This window comes from Geotrypetes seraphini, chromosome 6 (genome assembly GCF_902459505.1).
Source record: "Geotrypetes seraphini chromosome 6, aGeoSer1.1, whole genome shotgun sequence".
In the NCBI taxonomy this organism is placed as follows: domain Eukaryota; kingdom Metazoa; phylum Chordata; class Amphibia; order Gymnophiona; family Dermophiidae; genus Geotrypetes; species Geotrypetes seraphini.
In genome coordinates, this window is record NC_047089.1 from 226,573,521 (window position 1) to 226,597,471 (window position 23,951).

General features: G+C 45.7%; 1 protein-coding gene across 2 annotated transcripts in view; it reads left to right on the forward strand.

Annotated features, from left to right (window-relative positions):
* ASMTL (acetylserotonin O-methyltransferase like) overlaps window positions 1–23,951 on the forward strand; it is a 53,672-nt gene that overhangs the window by 14,639 nt on the left and 15,082 nt on the right. For both annotated transcript variants that reach the window (XM_033949021.1, XM_033949020.1), the window contains 4 exons: window positions 11,947–12,055; window positions 14,785–15,202; window positions 16,085–16,247; window positions 19,047–19,231. In XM_033949021.1, coding sequence (XP_033804912.1) covers window positions 11,947–12,055; window positions 14,785–15,202; window positions 16,085–16,247; window positions 19,047–19,231 — 875 coding nt within the window. The remainder of the gene's footprint in view (window positions 1–11,946; window positions 12,056–14,784; window positions 15,203–16,084; window positions 16,248–19,046; window positions 19,232–23,951) is intronic.

Sequence of the window (23,951 nt, forward strand, 5' to 3'; positions counted from 1 at the left end):
TCAGACAGAGCCCCGGTACGGACGTCTCACAAGCACGTGTTGCTTGTAGAAACTTAAAAGTTTCTAGATGCCCGCACCGCGCATGCGCCGGTGCCTTCCCGCCCGGAGGTCCGGGCGTGTCTCCTCAGTTCTTTTCTTTCCGCGGAGCTGAGAAGTTCAACTTCATCATGCGCTAGCTGAATTCAGTTAAATTTGCCTTCCTTGTCCGCGTTTTCGCTTTCTTTTAATTACAGTTAACAGTACTTTTCTTTTTCAGTAAAAAAAAAAAAAAAAAAGAAGATTATTTCCTCCGGCGGGTCGAACGGGCCGGCCACGTGGCTCAGGCCCACTGGCTTCGACCTCGCGGCGGAGATTTTCCGGCCTATGTCCCGGCCAATCACCGGGTTTAAAAAGTGCAGCAAGTGCCAACGCGCGATTTCACTCACAGACCCTCACCGGCGCTGTTTGCAGTGTTTGGGCCCTGACCACATTCCGAAATCGTGCAGGCCTTGCTCTACCCTTACGGCACGCTCATTCAAGCGGCGTTGCCTATTGTGGGAATCGATGTTCAAGATGGACGCAGCTAAGGATCCCTCAGCCTCCACTTCATCTGATACCTCCCCGGTTCGGGCGAAACCGGTATCGACCCCTCCTGCATCGAGTGTGGTGAAACCGGCATCGTTCATCCCGACACCATCCACGAGCTCGACGTCGGTGCCTGCCCCGGTCTCCTCGGTTCAGGTACCTCTTCCTTCCACAGTGCCACCAGTGGTCATCAAAGTGCCGAAAGCTACTAAGCAGAAGCACTCGACCTCGAAGGAGCGCAATGACCGTGCAGGAGGACCCCCTTTCGGTGCGGATCCCTCCTTATCGGCTTCGCTACGGTCCATGCTGGAAGCTCAATTCGTTGAGCTCATGCAGACCATCGGACCCGGGCTCATCGCTGCCATACAGGGTGACCTCCCGGTACCGGTCCAAAGGGGCGGTCCGCCCCCTCCCCCTCCTCCACGCCGTTCGACCTCGAAAACCGACGAGGACGAACGGGGGAGGGCGGCGATGCCCATGCGGCAAGCCTCGCTTACCGATATGCCGCCATTAGAGCCCATTACGCCTCCGCGCCAACATGGGACCAGACCTCCGATCGATACTCAAAGCCCTGGGCATAGTCAGGAAGAGTTCTTCCGTACTCCTTACCAGACTTGGGTAGCATCGCAAGAATCCGCATCGCAACCCCAGTTGCGATCCACCGCTTCCAGCCCTATCCACCACTTGGGGGCCTCGGGAGACCATGCGATGCACAGACGATCCCGATCCCCGTCCCGCCACCGAGACGGGCACCGATCAAGACACTCATCCTGGCACTCTTCACGCCATTCGGAGGTGTCACCGCAGAAAAAACTGCAACGTATGGGATACTCCTCATCAGAGGTGTCCCCTCCGGAGGGACCGGAGTACGAGGAGACACCCGTACCCGATTCTCCTTGCCACTCCCCGATGTCCATGGACCCGGAGGCCTCCTCCTCCTCCAGCCCGTCCCACAGACCGACGCTGGCGGATCAATTGTCTTTCTCATCATTCCTCCGACAAATGGCGGATGACCTGGATGTGACCCTTGACACGGGCTCCCGATACTCCAAAGAGTATCTGGACACCATGCATTTACCTAACCCTCCAACGGAGTCGCTTCGGCTCCCCCTGCATAAATTGCTGGATCAGACCTTCATGCAGTGTTTCGAAACACCGTACTCCATACCGGCGATTCCCAGCAAACTCGATGCTCGATACCGCATCGTGCACCATAAAGGGTTTGAGGGCCCTCAACTCTCCCACCAATCCCTACTGGTCGAGTCCTCTCTTAAACACTCTCATCCCTCCCAGGTCTACGCCTCTGTACCGCCGGGCCGAGAGGGGAGAACGATGGACAAATTTGGTAGAAAATTCTATCAAAACTCCATGATGGCGTCACGGGTGCTGAACTACAATTTCTTTTTCTCTTCCTATCTGGAGTTCTTCTTGCCGGTGCTCCGCAAGTTCACTCCGTTCATAGACACCCAAGTTCGAGGAAGTGGTAGCCTCCCTCTCCCAATTACGCCTCCAGCTGATGCAATCCTCCTTCGATGCATTCGAACTCTCGGCACGTGCTGCCGCAAGCGCGGTAGCCATGCGTCGCCTGGCATGGCTCCGTACAATCGATATGGATCCCAACCTCCAGGACAGACTCGCCAACGTACCATGTGTGGGAGCTGACCTGTTCGATGAGTCTATCGAAACTGTTACCAAGAAGCTGTCGGATCATGAAAAATCTTTTCAATCCATCCTGCGGCCCAAACCCAAACCTCAACAGTCTCGACCTTCCAGGCCACCCCTGATTTACCAGCGGCGTTACATGCCCAGACAAACGCCTGCTGCGAGACAACCTGTGAAGAGACAACCTCCCCAGAAGTCTCAGCAAAAACCTCAGCCACCGGCTGCACCTAAGGCTCCCCAGCCCTTTTGACTCCCCTCCCGGGAGCATAACCGACACCGTTCTGCACTCAGCCTCTCCCATAGGGGGCCGCCTCCATCTTTTTTACCATCGATGGGAGGCCATAACCACGGACCTGTGGGTCCTTACCATCATAAGAGAAGGATACTCTCTTCAATTCCATCGGGTCCCCCCGGACCATCCTCCAAGAGAGTATCCTTCAAGCTCGACGCAGACCGCCCTTCTTCTTCAGGAAGTCCAAACCTTACTTCAGCTTCGGGCTGTCGAGCCGGTCCCGTCAGACCAATTGAACCGAGGGTTTTACTCCCGGTACTTCCTCGTCCCGAAGAAAACGGGCGACCTGCGACCCATTTTAGACCTTCGGGCCCTCAACAAGTTTCTGGTCAAAGAGAAGTTTCGCATGTTGACTTTGGCTTCTCTATACCCCCTCCTCGAGCAGAACGACTGGTTATGCTCCCTGGATCTCAAGGAGGCCTACACTCACATCCCCATTCACCCGGCCTCCCGAAAGTTCCTCAGATTTCGGGTGGGAAATCTGCACCTACAGTATCGAGTGCTACCATTCGGCCTATCTTCGTCTCCCAGAGTCTTCACAAAGTGCCTGGTGGTAGTGGCCGCGGCACTCCGGGACAGGGGTCTACAGGTGTTCCCATACCTCGACGACTGGCTCATCAAGGCCCCGTCAGCCCCAGAGGTCACTTCGGCGACCTTGGCTACAACCTACTTCCTCCAGAATTTGGGCTTCGAGATCAACTTTTCCAAGTCTCATCTACAACCCACCCAGTCCCTCCCCTTCATCGGAGCGGTCCTGGACACCACCCGACTCCGAGCATTCCTGCCTCTGCAACACATGGAGTCTCTTCTTCATCTCTGCCAGTCGGTGTCTTCTCGCCAAACCCTACCGGCGAGACAACTGATGGTGCTCCTGGGCCATATGGCCTCCACAGTACATGTGACACCCTTTGCCAGACTCCATCTCAGGATCCCCCAGTGGACCCTGGCATCACAGTGGAATCAGACGTCCGATCCACTATCCAAACACATCTTAGTCACACCTGCTCTTCGGCAGTCTCTACTTTGGTGGATGACCTCTTCGAATCTATCCAGAGGTTTGCTGATGCACTCTCCCCCCCATCAGAAAGTTCTCACAACCGATTCGTCGAATTATGCATGGGGGGCCCACCTGGATGGTCTCCGCACCCAAGGATTCTGGACCAGTGCGGAAAGACTACACCAAATCAATCTACTGGAACTCAGAGCCATCTTCAATGCGCTCCAAGCTTTCCAACACCTACTTCACGACATGGTGATCCTCATTCGCACAGACAATCAGGCCGCCATGTATTATATCAACAAGCAAGGAGGCACGGGCTCGGCCCTCCTTTGCCAGGAAGCTCTACGAGTCTGGGACTGGGCGGTGCGCCACAACGCCTTCCTCAGAGCAGTCTACATTCAGGGGGAGAACAACGTCTTAGCAGACAAACTGAGTCGTCTACTACAACCGCACGAATGAACTCTCCATTCCAGCCCCCTTCACCAAATCTTCACACAGTGGGGGACGCCTCAGATAGACCTCTTTGCGGCTCCCCACAACTCCAAACTGCCTCAGTTTTGCTCCAGGATCTACACCCCTCATCGCCTCGAGGCAGATGCTTTTCTACTGAACTGGGGGAAACGATTTCTATATGCGTTCCCACCATTCCCGCTGATCCAGAAGACTCTGGTCAAGCTGAAACTCGAACAGGCCACCATGATTCTAATAGCTCCTCGGTGGCCCAGACAACCTTGGTTCTCCCTCCTACTTCAACTCAGCAGCAGGGAACCAGTACCACTTCCAGTGTTTCCTTCACTACTTACTCAACATCAAGGATCACTGCTTCATCCCAACCTGCAGTCTCTCCACCTGACAGCTTGGTTCCTCTCAACGTAACCCCTCACCAATTCTCTCAAGAAGTGAGGGAGGTCTTGGAAGCTTCCAGGAAGCCCGCCACTCGACAATGCTACTCCCAGAAATGGACTAGATTCTCCTCATGGTGTGTTTCTAAATCAAAGGAACCTCAGCGAGCTTCCTTATCCTCCGTGCTGGACTATCTCCTACACCTATCTCAATCCGGGCTCAAGTCTACATCCATACGAGTCCACCTGAGCGCTATTGCGGCGTTCCACCAGCCCCTACAAGGGAAACCCCTCTCGGCCCATCCGGTGGTCGCCAGATTTATGAAAGGACTCTTCCATGTTAACCCTCCTCTCAAACCACCCCCAGTAGTTTGGGACCTCAATGTAGTCCTTTCCCGTCTCATGAAGCCCCCGTTTGAACCACTCAACAGGGCCCCTCTTAAGTATCTCACCTGGAAAGTGCTTTTCCTGGTAGCCCTTACGTCCGCTCGCAGAGTCAGCGAACTCCAGGCATTGATGGCGGATCCACCATTCACAGTATTCCATCATGACAAGGTGGTCCTCCGCACTCACCCGAAATTCCTGCCTAAGGTGGTCTCAGAATTTCATCTCAACCAATCCATCGTACTTCCAGTATTCTTCCCTAAGCCCCATTCTCACCACGGAGAATCGGCCCTTCACACTCTAGACTGTAAACGTGCGTTGGCTTTCTACCTGGATCGCACCAAGCCACACAGAACCACTCCTCAACTTTTTGTCTCCTTCGACCCTAATAAGTTGGGAAGACCCGTATCAAAGCGCACCATCTCTAATTGGATGGCGGCTTGTATCTCTTTCTGCTATGCCCAGGCTGGATTATCACTTCCTTGTAAGGTCACAGCCCATAAGGTCAGAGCAATGGCAGCCTCAGTAGCATTCCTCAGATCAACACCAATCGAGGAAATTTGTAAGGCTGCCACCTGGTCCTCGGTTCACACATTCACCTCACATTATTGTCTGGATACTCTCTCCAGACGGGATGGACAGTTTGGCCAAACAGTATTGAAAAATTTATTCTCTTAAGTCGCCAACTCCCCCTCCATCCCACTGAGGTTAGCTTGGAGGTCACCCACTAGTGAGAATACCTGCCTGCTTGTCCTGGGATAAAGCAATGTTACTTACCGTAACAGTTGTTATCCAGGGACAGCAGGCAGCTATTCTCACGTCCCACCCACCTCCCCTGGGTTGGCTTCTCAGGCTAGCTACCTGAACTGAGGAGACACGCCCGGACCTCCGGGCGGGAAGGCACCGGCGCATGCGCGGTGCGGGCATCTAGAAACTTTTAAGTTTCTACAAGCAACACGTGCTTGTGAGACGTCCGTACCGGGGCTCTGTCTGATGACATCACCCGTACCGGGGCTCTGTCTGATGACATCACCCACTAGTGAGAATAGCTGCCTGCTGTCCCTGGATAACAACTGTTACGGTAAGTAACATTGCTTTGTGTCCGTTTCTCAAGTGACAGGCCTGCAGCTGGTAATGTTCTGACCTTCAGTTCCTTGGAGTATTCTTCTGTGTTATTGATCGTAGTCTATGTCCCCTTGGAATTAGTATTGGCTTGGCAGAGATCTGCCCTGGCCTGGTCTCCTTTCCTAAGGGTGTGTTTGTGGATTTCGTATTCATGGATTTCAGTGCTGAGAAATTAAGTTATGTTCTTATGTCCTCACATACTGCATCATCATCCTGGGACAGATCAAAGGTACATCAAGCACAGTGTCCTGTTCCCAACAGTGGACAATCAGGTCACAAGTACTTGGCAAGATCCCAAATGAATGAAATAGATTTTATGCTGCTTTTCCAAGGTAGAAGCAGTGGATTATGAACTTTTTCTTTTAGGAACTTCTCGAAATCTTTATTTTTATTTTTTTAACTCTATTATGCTAACCACCTTTACCACATTTTCTGGTAATAAATTCCAGAGTTTAGTTACATGTTTATGAAGAAATACTTTCTCCAATTTGTTCTAAATGTATTACTTAGTAGCTTCATTGTGTGCCCCATCCTTCTATTTTTGGAAAGAGTAAACAAGCAATTTACTTCTACCCATTCCACTCTACTCAGTACGTTATAGACTCTATTATATCTCTCCTCAGCCATCTCTTCGAGCTTGAAGAGCTCCAGCCTCTTTAGCCTTTCCTTATAGGGAAATAATCCCATTCCCTTAACATTTTTGTTGCCTTTCTTTGTACCTGTTCTAATTTTGCAATATCTCTTATGGGATGCAATGACAATTGAATCCTCTTACTTGGTGGTCAGCACAGACTGGGTCTGTGCCAGCTACTCTGCATTCTAGATCTGGAAGATGGGCGTCTACTTTGAAAAAAGAATGAGCTCCACTTCTGAGAATATCCAGGGCCTTAGTACTCAATGTTAGAAACAAGTTATTCCTTTGGGCAGCACAATACTCACATTTGATGGTCTCTGTGATGTTTAAAGGCAGACAGGATTTATTTAAAAGATTTCTCAACAGCTTATTCCTAGGCAGCTTTACAAATAGTGACATACATAAAACAGAACATATAAGACTTGTACAAACATCAAAGATTGCAAACAATTAATTCACAGCTCTCCATAATAAATAAAAAAACCGGAAACATCATTCATTGGAATGCTTCTATAAAAAGAGTAGTCTTGAGCATTTCTTAAACTTCTAAATATCAGACAGAGGCTCTTTGCGGTCCAGTTAATTTGTTTCACGGTTACTCCTATGATGGAGATAGCCGAGGCTCTCGTATTCTCATAATGCACTTTTGAGAAGTCCATCAACGACAATCGTATCGCACCCTCAGACCGCAGAGTTCTAAGCGGTCAATAGATTGCCATAGTTTACGATAAATAGCAAGGAATCCCACCTTGGGAGCCTAGTGTCTATTGTGGCCTAGTCTTCCTGCCATCCAGGGTCCTTAGAGCTTCAGTGCTTTCCACTTTTCTAAACTGGTCTAGCAAGACGGCGTGGCAGGTGAAATTTGTTCATGTTCTACTATAATGATGCTATATAATGTTTCCTTTTTTTTTAAATATGATGCTATAATGTTTCTCTTTCTGATCACACTAAAACTAAAGTAAACTAAACCTTAAGTTTGTATACCGCATCATCTCCATAAAGATAGAGCTCAGCACGGTTTACAGGTAATTCAATAAATGAGGGAAGGACATAATAAGAAATTAGGGGTTATGAAGAGGATAGCTAGCTTTATGTTTTTAAATAGATAGCTTTATGTTTTGGAGAAAAGCCAGGTTTTCAGTTGGTTTCGGAATAATTGGAATGAACCTAGGTTCCGCAACGGGGCAGGGAGGTTATTACAAAGCTCAGTGAATTTGAAGAAAAGGGATTTCCCTAATTTACCTGCATACAGGACGCCTTTAATGAGGGGAAAGATAGTTTAAAGTTTGTGGGCGGATCTGGTAGTGTCAGGTCTCAAAGAATTCTAGGATAGTGGAATTGGGGGGGGGGGGGAAGAATGCTATGTAGGATCTTGAATATTAGGCAGGTACACTTAAAGTGAATCCTAGAAATCACCAGAAGCCAGTGAAGTTTTGACAGAAGCAGGGAAACATCCATATTGTTATGGTATGAGGTAGTTCTGTTGAGCTAAAAGCATTACTTAGAATTAATTTATAATGTTTCATATGGGTAGTTCATAAAAAGTGTTGCCGATCTCCTTTGTGAATAGTCAGCTAGAAGCTTTTAGGGTTGTACCACTTCTTAGGTTAGTCGGTTTACTGGTCAGGGAGCAGAACACATTCATCTGGACTTGCCTTTACAGGACTCAAGGAAAGGAAGTTTGCAGGTAAGGACAAATTTCGCTTTTATTTACATGCTTCAGCTTGGCTGTTGTCAACCTTTTAGCTGTTACCTTATATAGAGAATATTGGGGGTGATGGTAAACCTGCCTGATGACTTATTTTAGAAATAAATGTAAATTAATATTGTAATGTCTTTAGAGATCTATTTGCAATTCAGACCGCTAAGGGTTATAATTTTTCAGTGCTTTCATCGGAGAGAAATAGAAATTAGTTATAGTGGGTAAAACCAGAAAAGGTAACTTAGACTGAGCTCCCCTGGGGTAGTTCCATGGCTTAGTCCATTGTGTTGTAATGCAGGGGGACAAGTTTTTGATTTCTAACCATATCCATGAGAAGGGAAGGAAGAGTGTTGCCAAGTGTTCCCCAGAGATATGTGGGCAAACTTGCTGAAGAGGGGGGATTTTGAAAATGAGGATGGAAATGAAAGGGAAGGAAAAATTGGAGAAATTTGGTCTTTTGGATTAGGAAGAAGATAACGGGGTGTCTTTTATAACATTTCACTTAAGTGCAAGGGCATCAATATCTAATATTTTTTTTTAATAGATCACAAAAAGATCAGTTATTGTTAAGAATAGATATAGAACTGATACTCCATTATTTTATTTGAGGTACTTGTTTTGTTTTTTAAAGCAGAATTTAAGTAGTACGGAGACATTCCGGTTCCATAAACAAGCTTTTGAAAAACACGAGGCTACCAAAATCCATCTGCTCAGAACTCAAGTCTATATCAGAAACCCCCTTCTTCCTTTAGCCCCTTACTAACCATCCCCCTCCTTCCCCCCAAGGTGCAGGATGAAAACAAAATGACACACCAAAAGGCTGGCTGGTATCAGGTAAATAATAAGTATGAGACAAACCAGTGACAATGCTAAGAATGAGCATGTTGTGCTGTCCAGCTTTATTAAAAAATATACAATTTGATAATCCACATAAAATATTTCAAGTTTCAAGTTTATTAGGTTTTAATATACCGACCATCAAATAAATATCTGGCCGGTTTACATTACAATAAAAAAAAAATATAGGTAAGAAAGAAAAAAATTAATATAATAAATATTTAGAAGTACATATAGTGTATATTAAAATATAAACAAGACAAACTTGATAGTGAGGAGAGAGGTTTATGGGAGGGTAAAGTTACATTGTAGAGAGAAAAGGGAGAAAGAGGGAATGGGAATAAACATTTGGGTGGGGAAAAGTCTTTTTAAATATAATTTTTGAAGGTAAATAATTGAAAATATCAGGAAAAGTAGAGACTAAACTGAAGTGAATGCGTCGCGAAATAGAAAAGTCTTTAGGCCTATCTTAAATTTATCCAGGACCTAAACCATTGGGAGCTGTGGACCCAACACAGTCCGTGTTTCGACAATGCTGTCTTCCTCAGGGGTCCCTAAAAGTCCTGATATGAGAATACGTAGATTGAAAACTGAAAACAATACTAAGTTTATTTGCATTTTCTGTGGAATCAATCAAGGGTCAATTTTTTGTTTGTAGCGCTGTCCAACTAACATATTTGTCCCAGGTTTGGTGATCCCGCTTCATGGTAGTATGATGAAGGGCTCTGAGTTTAGACATTAGATCAGGGGTGGGCAACTCCGGTCCCCGAGGGCTGGAATCCAGTTAGGCTTTCAGGATTTCCTTAATGAATATGCATTGAAAGCAGTGCATGCAAATAGATCTCAAGCATAGTCATTGGAGAAATCCTGAAAACCCAATTGGATTCCGGCACTCGAGGACCGGAGTTGCCCATGTCTGCATTAGATGCAAATAACTCAATTTACGTTGCACCCAGAGTAAACTAGGCCTTTGAGGCTTTTTCCAAGAATGTGCTATTGCCAATCGAGCTGCTGCAAACACAAAGATGGCAAAGCTATAGTGGTTCTTCTTGTTTTTGAGCTTTTCGAGGGAACAGTTTAAGATAGTCCACACTAAAGTGAAAGTACATCTTAAGAATTGCCTTGTGGTCTTTGGGAACGATCCAAGATGGATGCCACTACCTGCCTGCTGTGAGGACGCCCCTGATCGTCCTTCTATTTTTTCCTTGTAAAAGTGTGGGAATATTCTCCAACTACGCCAAAGAGAAGGGGGAAAAGCATCGGCGGAGCCTCACGGCGCTCAGAACCCCCTCTTGCTACTATAGACGACTTTCTCAAATGTCTTCAACAAGAGCATCTGTGTCAGGGAATCGCTTGCTGGAGACGCCGGCAGTGAGTAATGCCGCGGCGAATATCCTTGGACTAGATGTTACTCTGAGACCCGACCTTAGGACTCTGCCTCTACAGCCAAAGCCGCAAGGAACCAGCTCACCATGAGACTAGATTACCCCCGAGGAGGAAGTTTTCTCATCCCGAGAGGCCAGTATATCAGAGGGCTCGCCAGTGGGAACAACATGGAGAGGTTTAATCCCCCTGAATGAACCTGTGGCCGGGACATCTCAAGCCATTGAGGTACAAGGTTTTCGGGAGGTAAAACAATCAAAAGAACTGCATCTTACTGCACTTGAAGTAGCTTTTTCTGCAGTTAAACCCCCAGAGGTTACCCTAAACGCCCTCTGGGACTTGGTGGCAAATTTAGGTAACTCTCTTAGTCCACAAATAAAGTATTTAAACAAGGAATTAAAAACCCAGAAAGAGGAAATTAGGTCCTTAAAACAGGATTTGACTTTGGTTAAAGCAGATACTCAGAAAATGGACAAAGAGGTAACCACAATTAAACAAAATCAAGATTTAATTGTAAAAGATAATATTATCTTGAGGAGGAAACTTGAGGCTCTTGAGAACAGTAATCGTGCCAACAATTTATGTTTGATAAATTTCCCCAAATTTTCTTCAGTTACTCCTCGAGATATGATTAAACGTTACTTATTGGAAGTCTTAAAAATACTGGAAAATTCCCTATCTCCCCTTAATAGGGCTTATTACTTACCTACAAAATCTCAAGATTTACAGACACAGGATTGTGACCTGCAGAAAGGTCTTCTGGATGTCACTGCATTATTGGAAGAATCAGATAGAGAAGCAGCTACTCCAGCTACTCTCTTATTGACTGTCGCATTATCCCCTGATAAGGACTGGATTCTCAAATTGTTCTTCAAGAATAGATCTAAAGACTTCCTGGAGTTTAACATTCAGATATTCCATGATGTTTCGAGAGAAACGCAGAAGAGGAGACGAGAATTCTTAATTTTGAAACCGGGGGTGACCCAGATACCGCTCTTTAAAATATGTTTTTTGTTGATCTGTCTCATTTAGTCAATTTTCTCTCCCTAAAACGCTTGGAGAATGAAGAAATAACTGTTTCACAGAAGATCCTAATTATTAATATTATCTTTTTGTAAATTACTCTTTCTTTACCTCTTGGACCATATATGAGGACTTGAGTGTAATTAAGTAAGTTTTGTTTCTTCATATGCTTTATGATTCTTGTGCTTAATTGTTATATCTTAATCACACTTTCTGTACAAGATGTTATGCTTGAAAATAATGTTGAAACCTTATAAATAAATAATTATAAAAAAAAAGAATTGCCTTATGTGAGAGAGGCTGTGGCTAAAATTTTGCTTTCAAAACTCACGTCTAATAAAATGTGACAAAAGCACACCATGAGATTTTTTTTTATTTTTTACCAAGTTCAACTTCTTCATACTTTAAAATGTCTCTGTTTAGGTTGTGCTGCCACCAGCATGTGTATTAACAAGTTGTTCTATATTATTGTGGCTCACACTGAGATTTTATTTCCAGAGAATGAACTAGAGACTGATGTGATTGATTTTTATGAAGAGACAAAAGTCAAGTTTGCAGACTTATCTGAAGAGCTTTTGCGGGAATATATTGACAGCGGAGAACCAATGTAGGTATTCAACAATCTCTATATGAAATTTATTACATGGGATCCACCAATAGCAGGTATGAGGATTTTTATAAAAGCAACAAGTTCTGAGGGCCTGATTCTAAAAATAATGCCCTGATTATAGTCGGCGGTAGGCGTCCTACCACCGGTTAACAGACCAATCAGGATTCACTTTTTTTTTAAAAATCCATCAAGCTTTGGATGCCTACAATATAGGTGGTATTTGCACACATATGGAGGTGTCTATGCACGCCTACGGATGCTTAAGTTCAGCGTAGGCATGGTTTATGCCAGAAGTGGCCTTAAACGTCCTAAGGAATGCCTAGGCACTTCTCACAGGTATGAATCAGACGCCTTAAATGTAGGCCCGTAAAATGCTGGCCTACATTTAAGACATCTGTTAGAAAAAATAGACGTGATTCCCTAAAGGATGCTGATTCATGATTGAAACGCAATCAGCGTCCTTTAGAGAATCAGGCCCTCAGTGTGCAGATTTTCTCCTCCTACCCCCCACCTCAGTTTTTAAATGTTTCATTGTGAGATCTGTTAGCTTTGCCTCCTGAGCTGTGGAAACTTGAGGCCTATGTTAATTACATAGATGAGTATGTTAACTTTTAGAAGATAGATGAAAGTATTTTTGTCATCTTGTCCAGGTGGAGTTTGGCTGCAGTGTGGCAGTTTATGTAGAAGTGGGGAACTGGAGAAAAAAAAAAGAACTGGTGATGGCTTCTTTGTAGTATGTGCTTTGCTTTTTTTTTTTTTTTAGAGGTCTTAACTAGGGCCATTTGGACACCTGGAAGGGGAGCACCAGGATGCCGATGTTGCTCCTTTATAGTTGTATCATTGGAAGGGAGGGCCTACCCTCCCTCCAAAGGTTTTGCTTAACCTGTGGCAATCCCAATTTCTTCCAGATCTCATGTTTATCAACTTTCCATGATCAGAAAATGGCAAATCAGTGTGTGACTGGCAATTAACTTTTTCATTTAAAAAAAATTCATGGGGCTTTGATCAGCCATGAACAAAATTAAGTTTTTGGAAAGATGAAATAAAAATGAAATTTGATTATACGAATTTAGCTTGTGTCTCTTCAGCAATTGTTCAAGGAATGTTATAATTGGATTACAGTATGTATTTCTGTCCCTGGAGGGTTGAAATCTAAGTTTGTATCTGAGTCGGTGGAGGATTATGTAATCCTGGTTCTCTGCCTACTAGGCTATGCTCACTCCATTCCTATGAATGCTAGCTAAGGAAAAGCAAAATATAAGTTGTAAAGTGTGAGCTTGAAGTCACAGTCGTGGCAGAAGATATCCCACCCTGAATCTGAAGATTAGGAATGCTGAAATAAATGTGAAGTATTTTAATGTGAAATTCATGCCCTCCTCCTGGCTGCTGCCATAGGCAAGTAGCTAGCCTTTGTTATTGGTAGGCTGGCCTTAAGGTGAATCCCTACTTCATTCAGGTGCTTATTGATACCTCTGTTTTCTGGGGCTAGGTCCTCCTTGAGCTAAGACTTAAGATTCTGCAAGGTATCCATGGGTAGAGCAAATGAAAGAGGAAAAGGGGGAAGAAGGGGCAGAGAAATTAGCAAGGGGGAAAGTTGAAGGCTTCATGGAACAGGAAAGCTTTGAGGACAGATTTAAACTTCACAAGGGAGGGTTTTTGGCAAAGGGAGGGAAGGAATTTCATAGTTTGGTGCCCAAGTAGCTGAAGGTGGTTTCTTGGGAGATCTTTGAGGTAAAAGGCAGAAAATGAAGGAACCATAAGGATATCCTGAAAACCAAGAGGTTGGGTGTGCTTTCAGGATTGAGTTAAAAAGCACTTGGCTAAGGGTTTTTACCACCTCCCTAGGCCAGAGAATGAGAGGGATACCATTCCCAAAGCCCTTATACTGATAAGTAGTTAGAAAGTTGCTGTTTTGATGAACCTCTGGATCAGGAAAGGTTTGAGTCTGTTTCACAGTTCCCTTCTTCTATAGCGTCTATTATTCCAGGCAACATATACATCCCTAGAATGGGAATAAAATGGAAATGAACGATTTTCTTGTATTTACAGCTATTTGAGGAGATCCCTAGATCTTTCAGCATGAGCAAGAGATGTATTTGTAGAACAGCTGTGAACATTTTTGAGCATGCAGTTAAATTTTGTTTATATCGCTGTTAGCTTTATACATTTAGAGAATATGGACCTTTTACTCAATTGGTCCTGTCTGAGTGTGATAAAGTTTGCCCAAGATGGGTTTTAATACAGCCCAAAATTTTCTTGCCATCTTATAAGTGTGTTCATCCCAACTATGTAACCAGCCATCCTTGATATTGTCCCCTTCTATTAGAGGGATATTTTTTAACAGCGCAATGGTTTGTGTTACATATAGTGATTTTTGAAGTTTTTCATTAATGATCTGCTTTGTATTCACAGACAAAGTGTTTCTCGTCAATTAGTGGACATACATTTTACATTGTCAGATAAAATTTATTAACCACTTGTGTTTCACATGTAGTCTGACCTATGGGCTATCAATAAAAATATTACCACGTTCATTTTCTTCCTACAATAAAACTGTAGCTAATATATAGGGGTTCTATATTCTAACCTGCAATATTTACCAGGGCTCCTGTTATTGGCAGAGGGACTTATTCACTAAAATGTGCTTAACTGCATGTGATCAGTTAGCAAATTGATCCTATAATCTTCACTGATCTGATTACCTCCATGTTTTGGTTTCTATGCAGGGACAAAGCTGGTGGATATGGTATTCAGGCCCTGGGAGGAATGCTGGTTGAGTACATTCATGGTGACTTCCTAAACGTAGTGGGGTTTCCTTTGAACCACTTCTGCAAAAAGTTAGCAGAATTGTTCTATCCTCCCCCTAAATACACTATACAACGCATAAAGCATGACTCCATACCTTATGTGGAAACATTTGAAGGCCTCAGTGATGTAGAGAGTGAGAGCTCCACTCACATTCAGTGTCCTAAAGCCACCAACACATTGGACACTAATGATCTTGCTTCAGATGCCAAGACCCATAGAGCAAATGGCTCAACTACTCCATATACTTGTGGACAGATGTCAGCAGAGAACTCTAGCAATGCAATAGTTTTTCCATCTAAAATGACAAAACTTCTGGATGGCTTTAAAGCATCAAAGGTAAATATGTCCTTAATCTTATCTTATCACATCTCTTGATGGCTCTGCCAAGGGTTCTGAAGTCCATCTTCGAGACACAACTAAGGACTACTACCAGCTCAGCCGCACAGTTACTGCTCTCCTAGTAATATGCGCTTATATCCTGCAATGCAGTTCAGCGTGGGTTTAACTTGTGCAGCATACATGGCTGCACATTGCATTCAAATTAATGCATTCGAGCAATGCAGTAAAGGAAACGGTAGCTTTGAGCATAGATACCACCCAAGTTTGCCTGGTTTAGAGTAGTATAGCCTGAACTAACCTCCATGCTCCATCTGTTGGGCTACTTTCTATGGTAGTTTGGGTGGGAGGGGAAGCGGCAGGAGGCAGTGGACCCCTCATGCTGATTTCGGGGGGGTACCTGTCAGGGGGTCCCTTGCCGCAGCCACTCAACTGATTGCAGCAGGGATATTCCCCCCCCCCCCTTAATCAGCTGAACCAGCAGGTCTCCCTGAAGCTGCAGCTTTGGGGAGGTCTGCCGGCTCACCTAATAGGGGATTCCCTTGCCACAATCAGCTGATGGCAAGGGATCCTTTGTAAAGGCAGGCGCAATTCTGTAACCAGAGCCAGTGACATGGGTGCCGGTTAGAGAATTTGGGGGTAAGGCATCTTGATTTTACAGACAGATGCAATTCTGTATAGGAGGCCGATGTGCTATTCTCAGCCACTGAGACCGGCATCTTATACAGAATCTGCCCCTGAATATAGATCTACAGACTCAGTTCACTTGAATGGCAAATGTGAAGCATGCTTGCTTTTTGCAATTCTGCTTAAGTATAATAACATATGGTCAGATTTATTTCCATCCATTTAAAGGCTATTTTGGTGTCTTTCTTTGTGCAGGCACTGTTTGTAGCATGCAGACTAAAAGTGTTCGATATACTGAAAGAAAGAGGAATGCTGAGAGCCATGGATGTTGCAAAGAAAAGAAACATCTCTGTGACTGGCACAGAGAGACTTCTTGATGTCTGTGTTGCCCTTGGACTTCTAGAAAAAACACACCAAGGTGACTTGGACTGTTGGGGGATCATTTTAATAAGAAATGCTCACACAGAAAGCATGCTTTACTCATGGAAAATGGCTCTGCTGTGCCTTCTAGAGGTTATCTGATAATGCAGTAGGCTATGGCAGTTAAGTTTCTAGTTCTGACAGAAAGTTCAAGTTTAAAATTATGGAGAAAACTACAGAAACTAGGTAATAAAGTTTACTTTTAAAATTCAACTGTCTTAGGCCCTCATACTAAACCTCAGTAGAGGTTTCTACCACAACCCGGAGCGCTAAATACTCCAACACTGCTCTGATGCTCATGAAACCTCTACTGTGTCTTAGTTAAAGGAGGGGTTAAACAATAAATCCCCACTTTCCCTTTGAACCCCAATCATTAGATCACCAAAGCACAGAGTAAAATATATCTTACTCAGAAAAATGTCCTTTTCTCTCTGAACATGTCAGAAAGAAGGTTGCCTGGGACCTTCCCTCTCTGGGGGAATTTCTTGCCGCGCTGGACTTGATAGAGGCTTATGTCAAGTCCAACGAGGCAAGAAATTTCCCCAGCGCCACCAATGCAATTACCAACTTTACCGTTTCCACACAGAAGCACGGTATCTTGAGAGACGCATTGACCCACATTGAGATCCAGAATTGACCTGAGTCTTGTTTGGAGATGATAAAGGATGTGAAGCATCTGCCTGAGCCCAATTCTTCATCCGGGACAGCTTCTATGGCTGCTAGATCCAGTAGCCTCTTTACTGTCACTCGGACCGCCTTCTTTGGCTTCCCAGCTGGAGAATCCACAAAAGGTCTGGAAGGGGATGAAAGAACTCAGCTTGTACCCCTCCTGAATAATTTCCAGTACCCAGCAGTCTGATGTGATCTTCACCCACGCCTCCCAGTAAGTCGACAACCTCCCTTCTATCCTTGGAGGTATGGCTCCTGAACTGGCATCAAAACTGTTTCTTGGGGGTCACTGCTGGGTAAGATCTGGAGGATTGGGGATATTTAGCTCTCTGAACTGAAGGTCTTCCCGAGTACTGGCGAAAGCGCCTAGAGCAACGAAAATAGCTCGACCTGACTCCCTAGTTTTCTCATGGTCCTCCCAAAGGTCTATGAGCATCTTAGCAATGTCCGGATAGGAGGGAAAGCATAGCACCTAAAACAGCCTGTGCTAAATAAGGAATCAAAAAAATTCAAGTAAGAGGATTTTAGAATTGGGGAACCCTGTCCCTAACCCCAGGAACCTTTTAAAATTCACTTTTTAGACACACCCCCCCCCCTTCAATTTCTCTCATAGGCTGTCACAGCCTTTCTCACTGAGAGCTGCAAAGAGCTGAAACTGCAGCCAGAGAACTTCTGCCTCAGAAAAACCTGGAACTCCAGATAGCTTGCTTCATCAGACTGTCCTCAATCTAACCAGCTGGACTGAGACTTCAATCCCCCTGGAACTCATGCGTGAAGTTGAGGGGGGGGGGGTAAAGAACCATAGTTGGCACCTGATCCTGGTGAAAATCCAACATAGAGCCACTCAGCCAGCGCTCAAGCTCTCTGCGGAAAAAACCTGGAGCAAGCCTTGCTCCCAAGGGAACAGACCCTGAGCTCCCTGACTGTTTACGCAGGCTGGCCAAGCAGGCTGCCTCTTGGCTACAGGCTACTGCCCTCAGAATCTGTGTTCTATGCAGACAGAGATGTCTCAAAATTAGGAGTCTCTGCAGCACTATAAAGCCTCACGACAAAATTTTTTTTTAAAAACCCAAATTAAATGCAAAAAAAAAACCACGAGCAGGACAGACAGACTCCTACCATCAGGTGTGTAGAGAGTAAAACTGAGGAGTTACAGGTTAGCCCAGAGTAAAGGGAGGTGGAATAGAAAAATGTAAAATGAGGCTCTCTACACCAGATTTCACGATCAGAGATATACAGCCCACATGTTCCAGAATGATGTGCCTATTGCACTAGAACAGGGATCTCAAAGTCCCTCCTTGAGGGCCGCAATCCAGTCAGGTTTTCAGGATTTCCTCAATGAAAATGCATGAGATCTATGTGCGTGCACTGCTTTCAATGCATATTCATTGGGGGTATCCTGAAAACCCGACTGGATTGCAGCCCTCAAGGAGGGACTTTGAGATCCCTGCACTAGAACTAACCATTAGGCTGCTCCTCTGGGATAAATTAACATGTTAACAGTAACCCATGTTGATAACTTCCCCATGAGAGGGAGAACAACTGGTTTAAGTTTGACAAAATATGTAGATATGTGAGCAAAAAGGAAATTGTAATAGACACAATGGCAGAAGTGAGAAAACAACGTCTTGGTGATGTTAAACATCTCTTAGAGAATATGGGATCTGCTATACCACCTTTCTGTGGTTACAGTCAAAGCAGTTTACCTATTAAATACAGGTACTTATTTTGTACCTGGGGAGAGGAGGGTTAAGTGACTTGGCCCAGTGTCACAAGCAGCTGCAGTGAGAATTGAGCCCAATTCCCATTGTCAGGCTACTGCACTAACCATTAGGCTAGGGCAGGGGTAGGCAATTCCGGTCCTCGAGAGCCGGAGCCAGGTCAGGTTTTCAGGATATCCACAATAAATATGCATGAGATAGATTTGCACCTCAAAGAGGCAGTGCATGCAAATCCATCTCATACCTATTCATGGTGGATATCCTGAAAACCTGACCTGGCTCCGGCTCTCGAGGACCAGAATTGCCTACCCCTGGGCTAGGGGAATATATGGTATATACGTAATAGATTGTAACATCTTCATAATTCCCCTTTCTTTGAATTGTATATGTCTTGTCTTCTTTTTAAGCTTATAGCAATACAGATTTAGCAAACACCTATCTGGTGACAGACAGCAAATATTCCCTTCATGACTACGTTATGTACTGTAATGACCATGTTTGGCCATTCTTCACAAACCTGGACGCAGCTGTTAAAGAAGGAACTACACTTCACCATGGGACCTTTTGCAAAAATCATGAGCACTTGCTCCAGGTAATAGAGAGCTACTACAGTTTGAAAACTTTATAATGGAGACCAATCACGGAATCTACAAATAACAGCCTACTTCTTTCGTTAAACTTATGGGTCCTTTTGTAAAAGGGCGTTAAGTCCTTAACACATGATTAGCACATCCAACAGGCTACCGCAGAATGCATTAGTAGTTTGCACTCATTTGCCTATTTGCATATGCTAAGCCATGTCCTACCTATTTTAAAAAATATTTTTCAGAGGGGGCTTGTTATCCCAGGACAAGCAGGCAGCATATTCTTGACTGATGGGTGACGGCACCGACGGAGCCCCGGTACGGACAATTTTAGAGTGATCTCACTCTAAGAACTTTTAGAAAGTTCTAGCTCGGCCGCACCGCGCACGCGCGAGTGCCTTCCCGCCCGACAGAGGCGCGCGGTCCCTCAGTTTCTTAGTTTCCGCGGAGCTAAGAAGACGCGTTTTTTTCAACGGCTGTTGAAACTTTTTTTCTATTGCCTTCCCGCTCGCGTAAACTTTTGGCTAATTGGCCTTATTTCGTTTCTTTTTTCTTTTTCGTAAAAAAAAAACAAAAAAACAATTTTTTCTTTTCTTAATTTGATTTTCCCCGGCGGGGCCTTCTGCCACCATCGAAGCCTCGGCCTTCGATTTGGCGGAAGCCGTTTTTCCTTTCATGCCCCCTCAACCGGGTTTTAAAAAGTGCCAGCGGTGTGCTAGGCCTATATCACTCACGGACCCACACAACTGGTGTTTACAGTGTTTGGGTCCTGAGCATCAGGCCTCCACTTGCACCCGCTGTGCCACTCTAAAAAAACGGACATTAAAAAATCGCCAAATACAGCAGCGATTACTGTTCGGTGCCGAGATGTCCGACCCCGTTCCTTCGACTCCGGCTTCGGCACCGATTCAGTCGGCACCCTCGTCTTCGACGCCGCGTGATTCCACACCGGCGTCTCAACAGTCAGGTAAGCCGGCTAAGAAGCCTTCCCCGCTGGAACGTCTTCCGGCCTCGAGTGCAGTGAGTCCAATCCTGCCGCCTGTAAGACGCCAGCGGAAGCGCTCCGCCCCTATAGAGGTGAGTCCCTCGACATCGGGCTCCTCATCTCCGGGGCGTCGAGCGGCACCGCAGGTACCGCAGAAGAAAAAAGCGGTACCGGTGCCATCCCTTGATGACCACATTACGGCCATCCTTCAGGTGCAGCTTAAGGAGCAATTAGAACGGCTCCTTCCTGCTATCATGACACCGAACCTTCCGGTGCCGGCCCGCACCGAGCTATCGGTACCGGTTGTGGAACAACCCGTATCGATGCCGATTGTGGAACCTGTGTTACCCGCTTCCACTATTTCGGTACCGCTTCACCTAACCTCATCGGTATCGATGCCAGTCCTTGCACCGGAGCCGAGAGCTCACCATCAATCGGTACAGACTTCGGCACCGGTGCGACCGATAACATCTCCTGACGCGGTATCGATGAGGTCGGGTAAGTCGGTGCGCAAAACCCGACACATGCAAATGTCGACACCTGAGTCTCGGGACCATTCTTCCCATGTCAGGGACCCTGATCTGTGGGGAGACTCAGAGGAACCCTTTCTTTCTGAAGGCGAATGTTCCTCAGAGGAGGAGGATTCGGCTGTCCCTGACCCATCCTCCAAACAGGTCACTTCCTCTTTCTCCTGTTTTTTGAAAGAGATGTGTGAATCCTTGTCCATTCCTTTGGAGGCTGAATCCAAAAAGTCTAAAGCTTTTTTGGATGCCCTTGATTTTGACCAGCCTCCAAAGGAATTTTTGAAACTTCCCCTTCATGACATCTTGAGGGAAACTTTCTATAAGAATTTAGAGACTCCTTTAACTGTCCCAGGGGCCCCACGTAAACTGGATTCTCTATATAAAGTAATTCCCATTCCTGGGTTCGACAAACCTCAACTTCCACACGAATCCTTATTTGTCGAATCCACCCTTAAAAAGACTTCAGGAGCCAGTGTATATGCATCTGTCCCTCCTGGCAGAGAAGGAAGGGCCATGGATAAATTTGGTAAGAGGCTCTACCAAAATGCTATGTTAGCAAATAGGGCTAGTAATTATGCTTTTCATTTCTCTTTTTATTTAAAGCATCTCCTTACCACCATGGCTTCTTTCGAAAAGTATCTTCCTTCACGAAAACATCATTCTTTTCACACCTGCCTGTCGTCTCTTTTCCAGTTACGTAAGTTTATGGTTAGATCCATATATGACACCTTTGAACTTACATCCAGAGCGACAGCAATGTCGGTGGCTATGCGCCGTTTGGCCTGGCTTCGGGTATCCGAGCTTGATGTTAACCATCAAGATCGGTTAGCCAACGCCCCGTGCCTAGGGGATGAGCTCTTTGGGGATTCCATGGACTCAACCACACAAAAGCTCTCTGCTCATGAGACGCGCTGGGATACCCTGCTTAAAAATAAAAAGAAGCCTCCTCCGCCAAAACCATATAGACAGCAGTCGGCCTATCAGCGCCGCTTCACAGCTCGTCCACTACCTACCACTGCTCAGCAACCCAGGCGTCAGAGGCAACAACAACGTCAGCCTCCCAGACAGCAGCAGCAACAACAATCTGTGAAACAACCTCCTCAGCAGAAGTCACAGCCCTTTTGACTTCATTCTCCACAGTATAGCCAGTATCCCTATTCCTGCTCTCCTGCCTCAGCCTATAGGAGGTCGACTTTCTCTGTTCCTCAGCCGGTGGGAAGTAATCACGTCGGACCAATGGGTCCTCAACATCATCCGCCACGGCTACTCTCTCAACTTTCAGACTCTTCCACCTCAAAGCCTGCCAAAAGAGTCTGCTTTGAACAGTCCTCAATCGGCCCTCCTTATTCAGGAGGTCCAATCCCTCCTCCTTCTGAACGCTATAGAAGAAGTTCCTCTAGATCAAAAGGGGCAGGGATTCTACTCCCGTTATTTTCTAGTCCCCAAAAAAACAGGAGATCTCAGACCCATCCTAGATCTTCGCGATCTCAACAAACATCTGGTAAAAGAAAAATTCAAGATGCTTTCTTTAGCCATCCTTTATCCCCTTCTAAATCAAAACGACTGGCTATGCTCCCTCGATCTCAAAGAGGCTTACACTCACATACCGATCAATGTAACCTCAAGACCATATCTCCGATTCATGATCAATCATTGTCATTACCAATACAAGGTACTGCCCTTCGGTCTAGCCTCATCTCCAAGGGTATTCACCAAATGTCTCATTGTGGTAGCGGCATTTCTACGCTCTCACTTCCTTCATGTATTCCCTTACCTGGACGACTGGTTGATCAAAGCCACCTCCGCTCAAGCAGTTCTCCTGGCCACCAACCAAACCATCCAGTTTCTACAAATTCTGGGGTTCGAGATCAATCTACCCAAATCTCATATCATCCCCACTCAAAGACTTCAATTCATTGGAGCGATCCTAGATACACTCCAAATGAGAGCTTTCCTACCATCCAGTCGTCTTCAGACCCTTCAGTCTCTATGTCAGCAGGTGCTTTCACTACCTTCCATCTCAGCCAGACAGATGATGGTACTCTTGGGGCACATGGCATCCACAGTTCATGTCACACCTCACGCACGTCTTCACCTGCGCACTCCTCAATGGACCCTTGCTACTCAGTGGTCCCAAGCGTCGGATCCTTGCTCACGACACATATCTGTGACATTATCTCTGCGTCAGTCTCTTCAATGGTGGTTGGTATCCTCAAATCTATCCAGAGGTCTTCTGTTCCATCAGCCTCCTCATCAACTAGTCACCACCGACGCCTCTCTGTATGCATGGGGAGCTCACTTGAACGAGTTCCAGACTCAAGGTTTTTGGACAGCCCAGGAAAAGAAGCATCAAATCAATTTCCTGGAACTCAGAGCAATGTTTTATGCCCTCAAGGCCTTCCAACATCTTCTCTTTCCTCAGGTCCTTCTGTTGTGCACAGACAATCAGGTTGCGATGTACTACATCAACAAACAGGGTGGGACAGGCTCTCGCCTTTTATGCCAGGAAGCCCAAAAGATCTGGACTTGGGCCATAGATCACCATCTCTTCCTGAAAGCTATATACATTCAGGGGGCACAGAATTCTTTAGCGGACAAACTCAGCAGAATTCTCCAACCTCACGAATGGACACTCGATCCTGTAACTCTACAGTCTATCTTCACTCAATGGGGCACTCCGCAGATAGACCTCTTTGCAGCTCCTCACAATCATCAGCTGCCCCTATTCTGCTCCAGACTTTACTCTCCGCACCGTCTGGCAGCGGATGCTTTTCTCCTCGACTGGTCGGATCTATTCCTGTATGCCTTCCCTCCTCTGCCTCTCATGTTGAGAACCTTGTTCAAGCTCAAGAGGGAACGAGCCACCATGATTCTGATTGCTCCGAGGTGGCCCAGGCAACATTGGTTCTCCCTTCTACTTCAACTCAGTTCCAGGGAACCCTTTCTTCTTCCTCTGTTTCCATCTCTGCTTACGCAACAGCAGGAAACCCTTCTACATCCCAACCTCCAGTCTCTACACCTGACAGCTTGGTATCTCTCGGGCTGACTTCGACTGATACTCTTTTGTCTCAGCCCGTTCGTTCCATTCTGGATGCCTCCAGGAAACCAGCCACTCTGCAATGTTACCATCAAAAGTGGACGAGATTTTCTTCCTGGTGTCTTCTTCATCATCTTGATCCCACTTCCCTGGCAGTGGAGACGTTGTTGGATTATTTACTT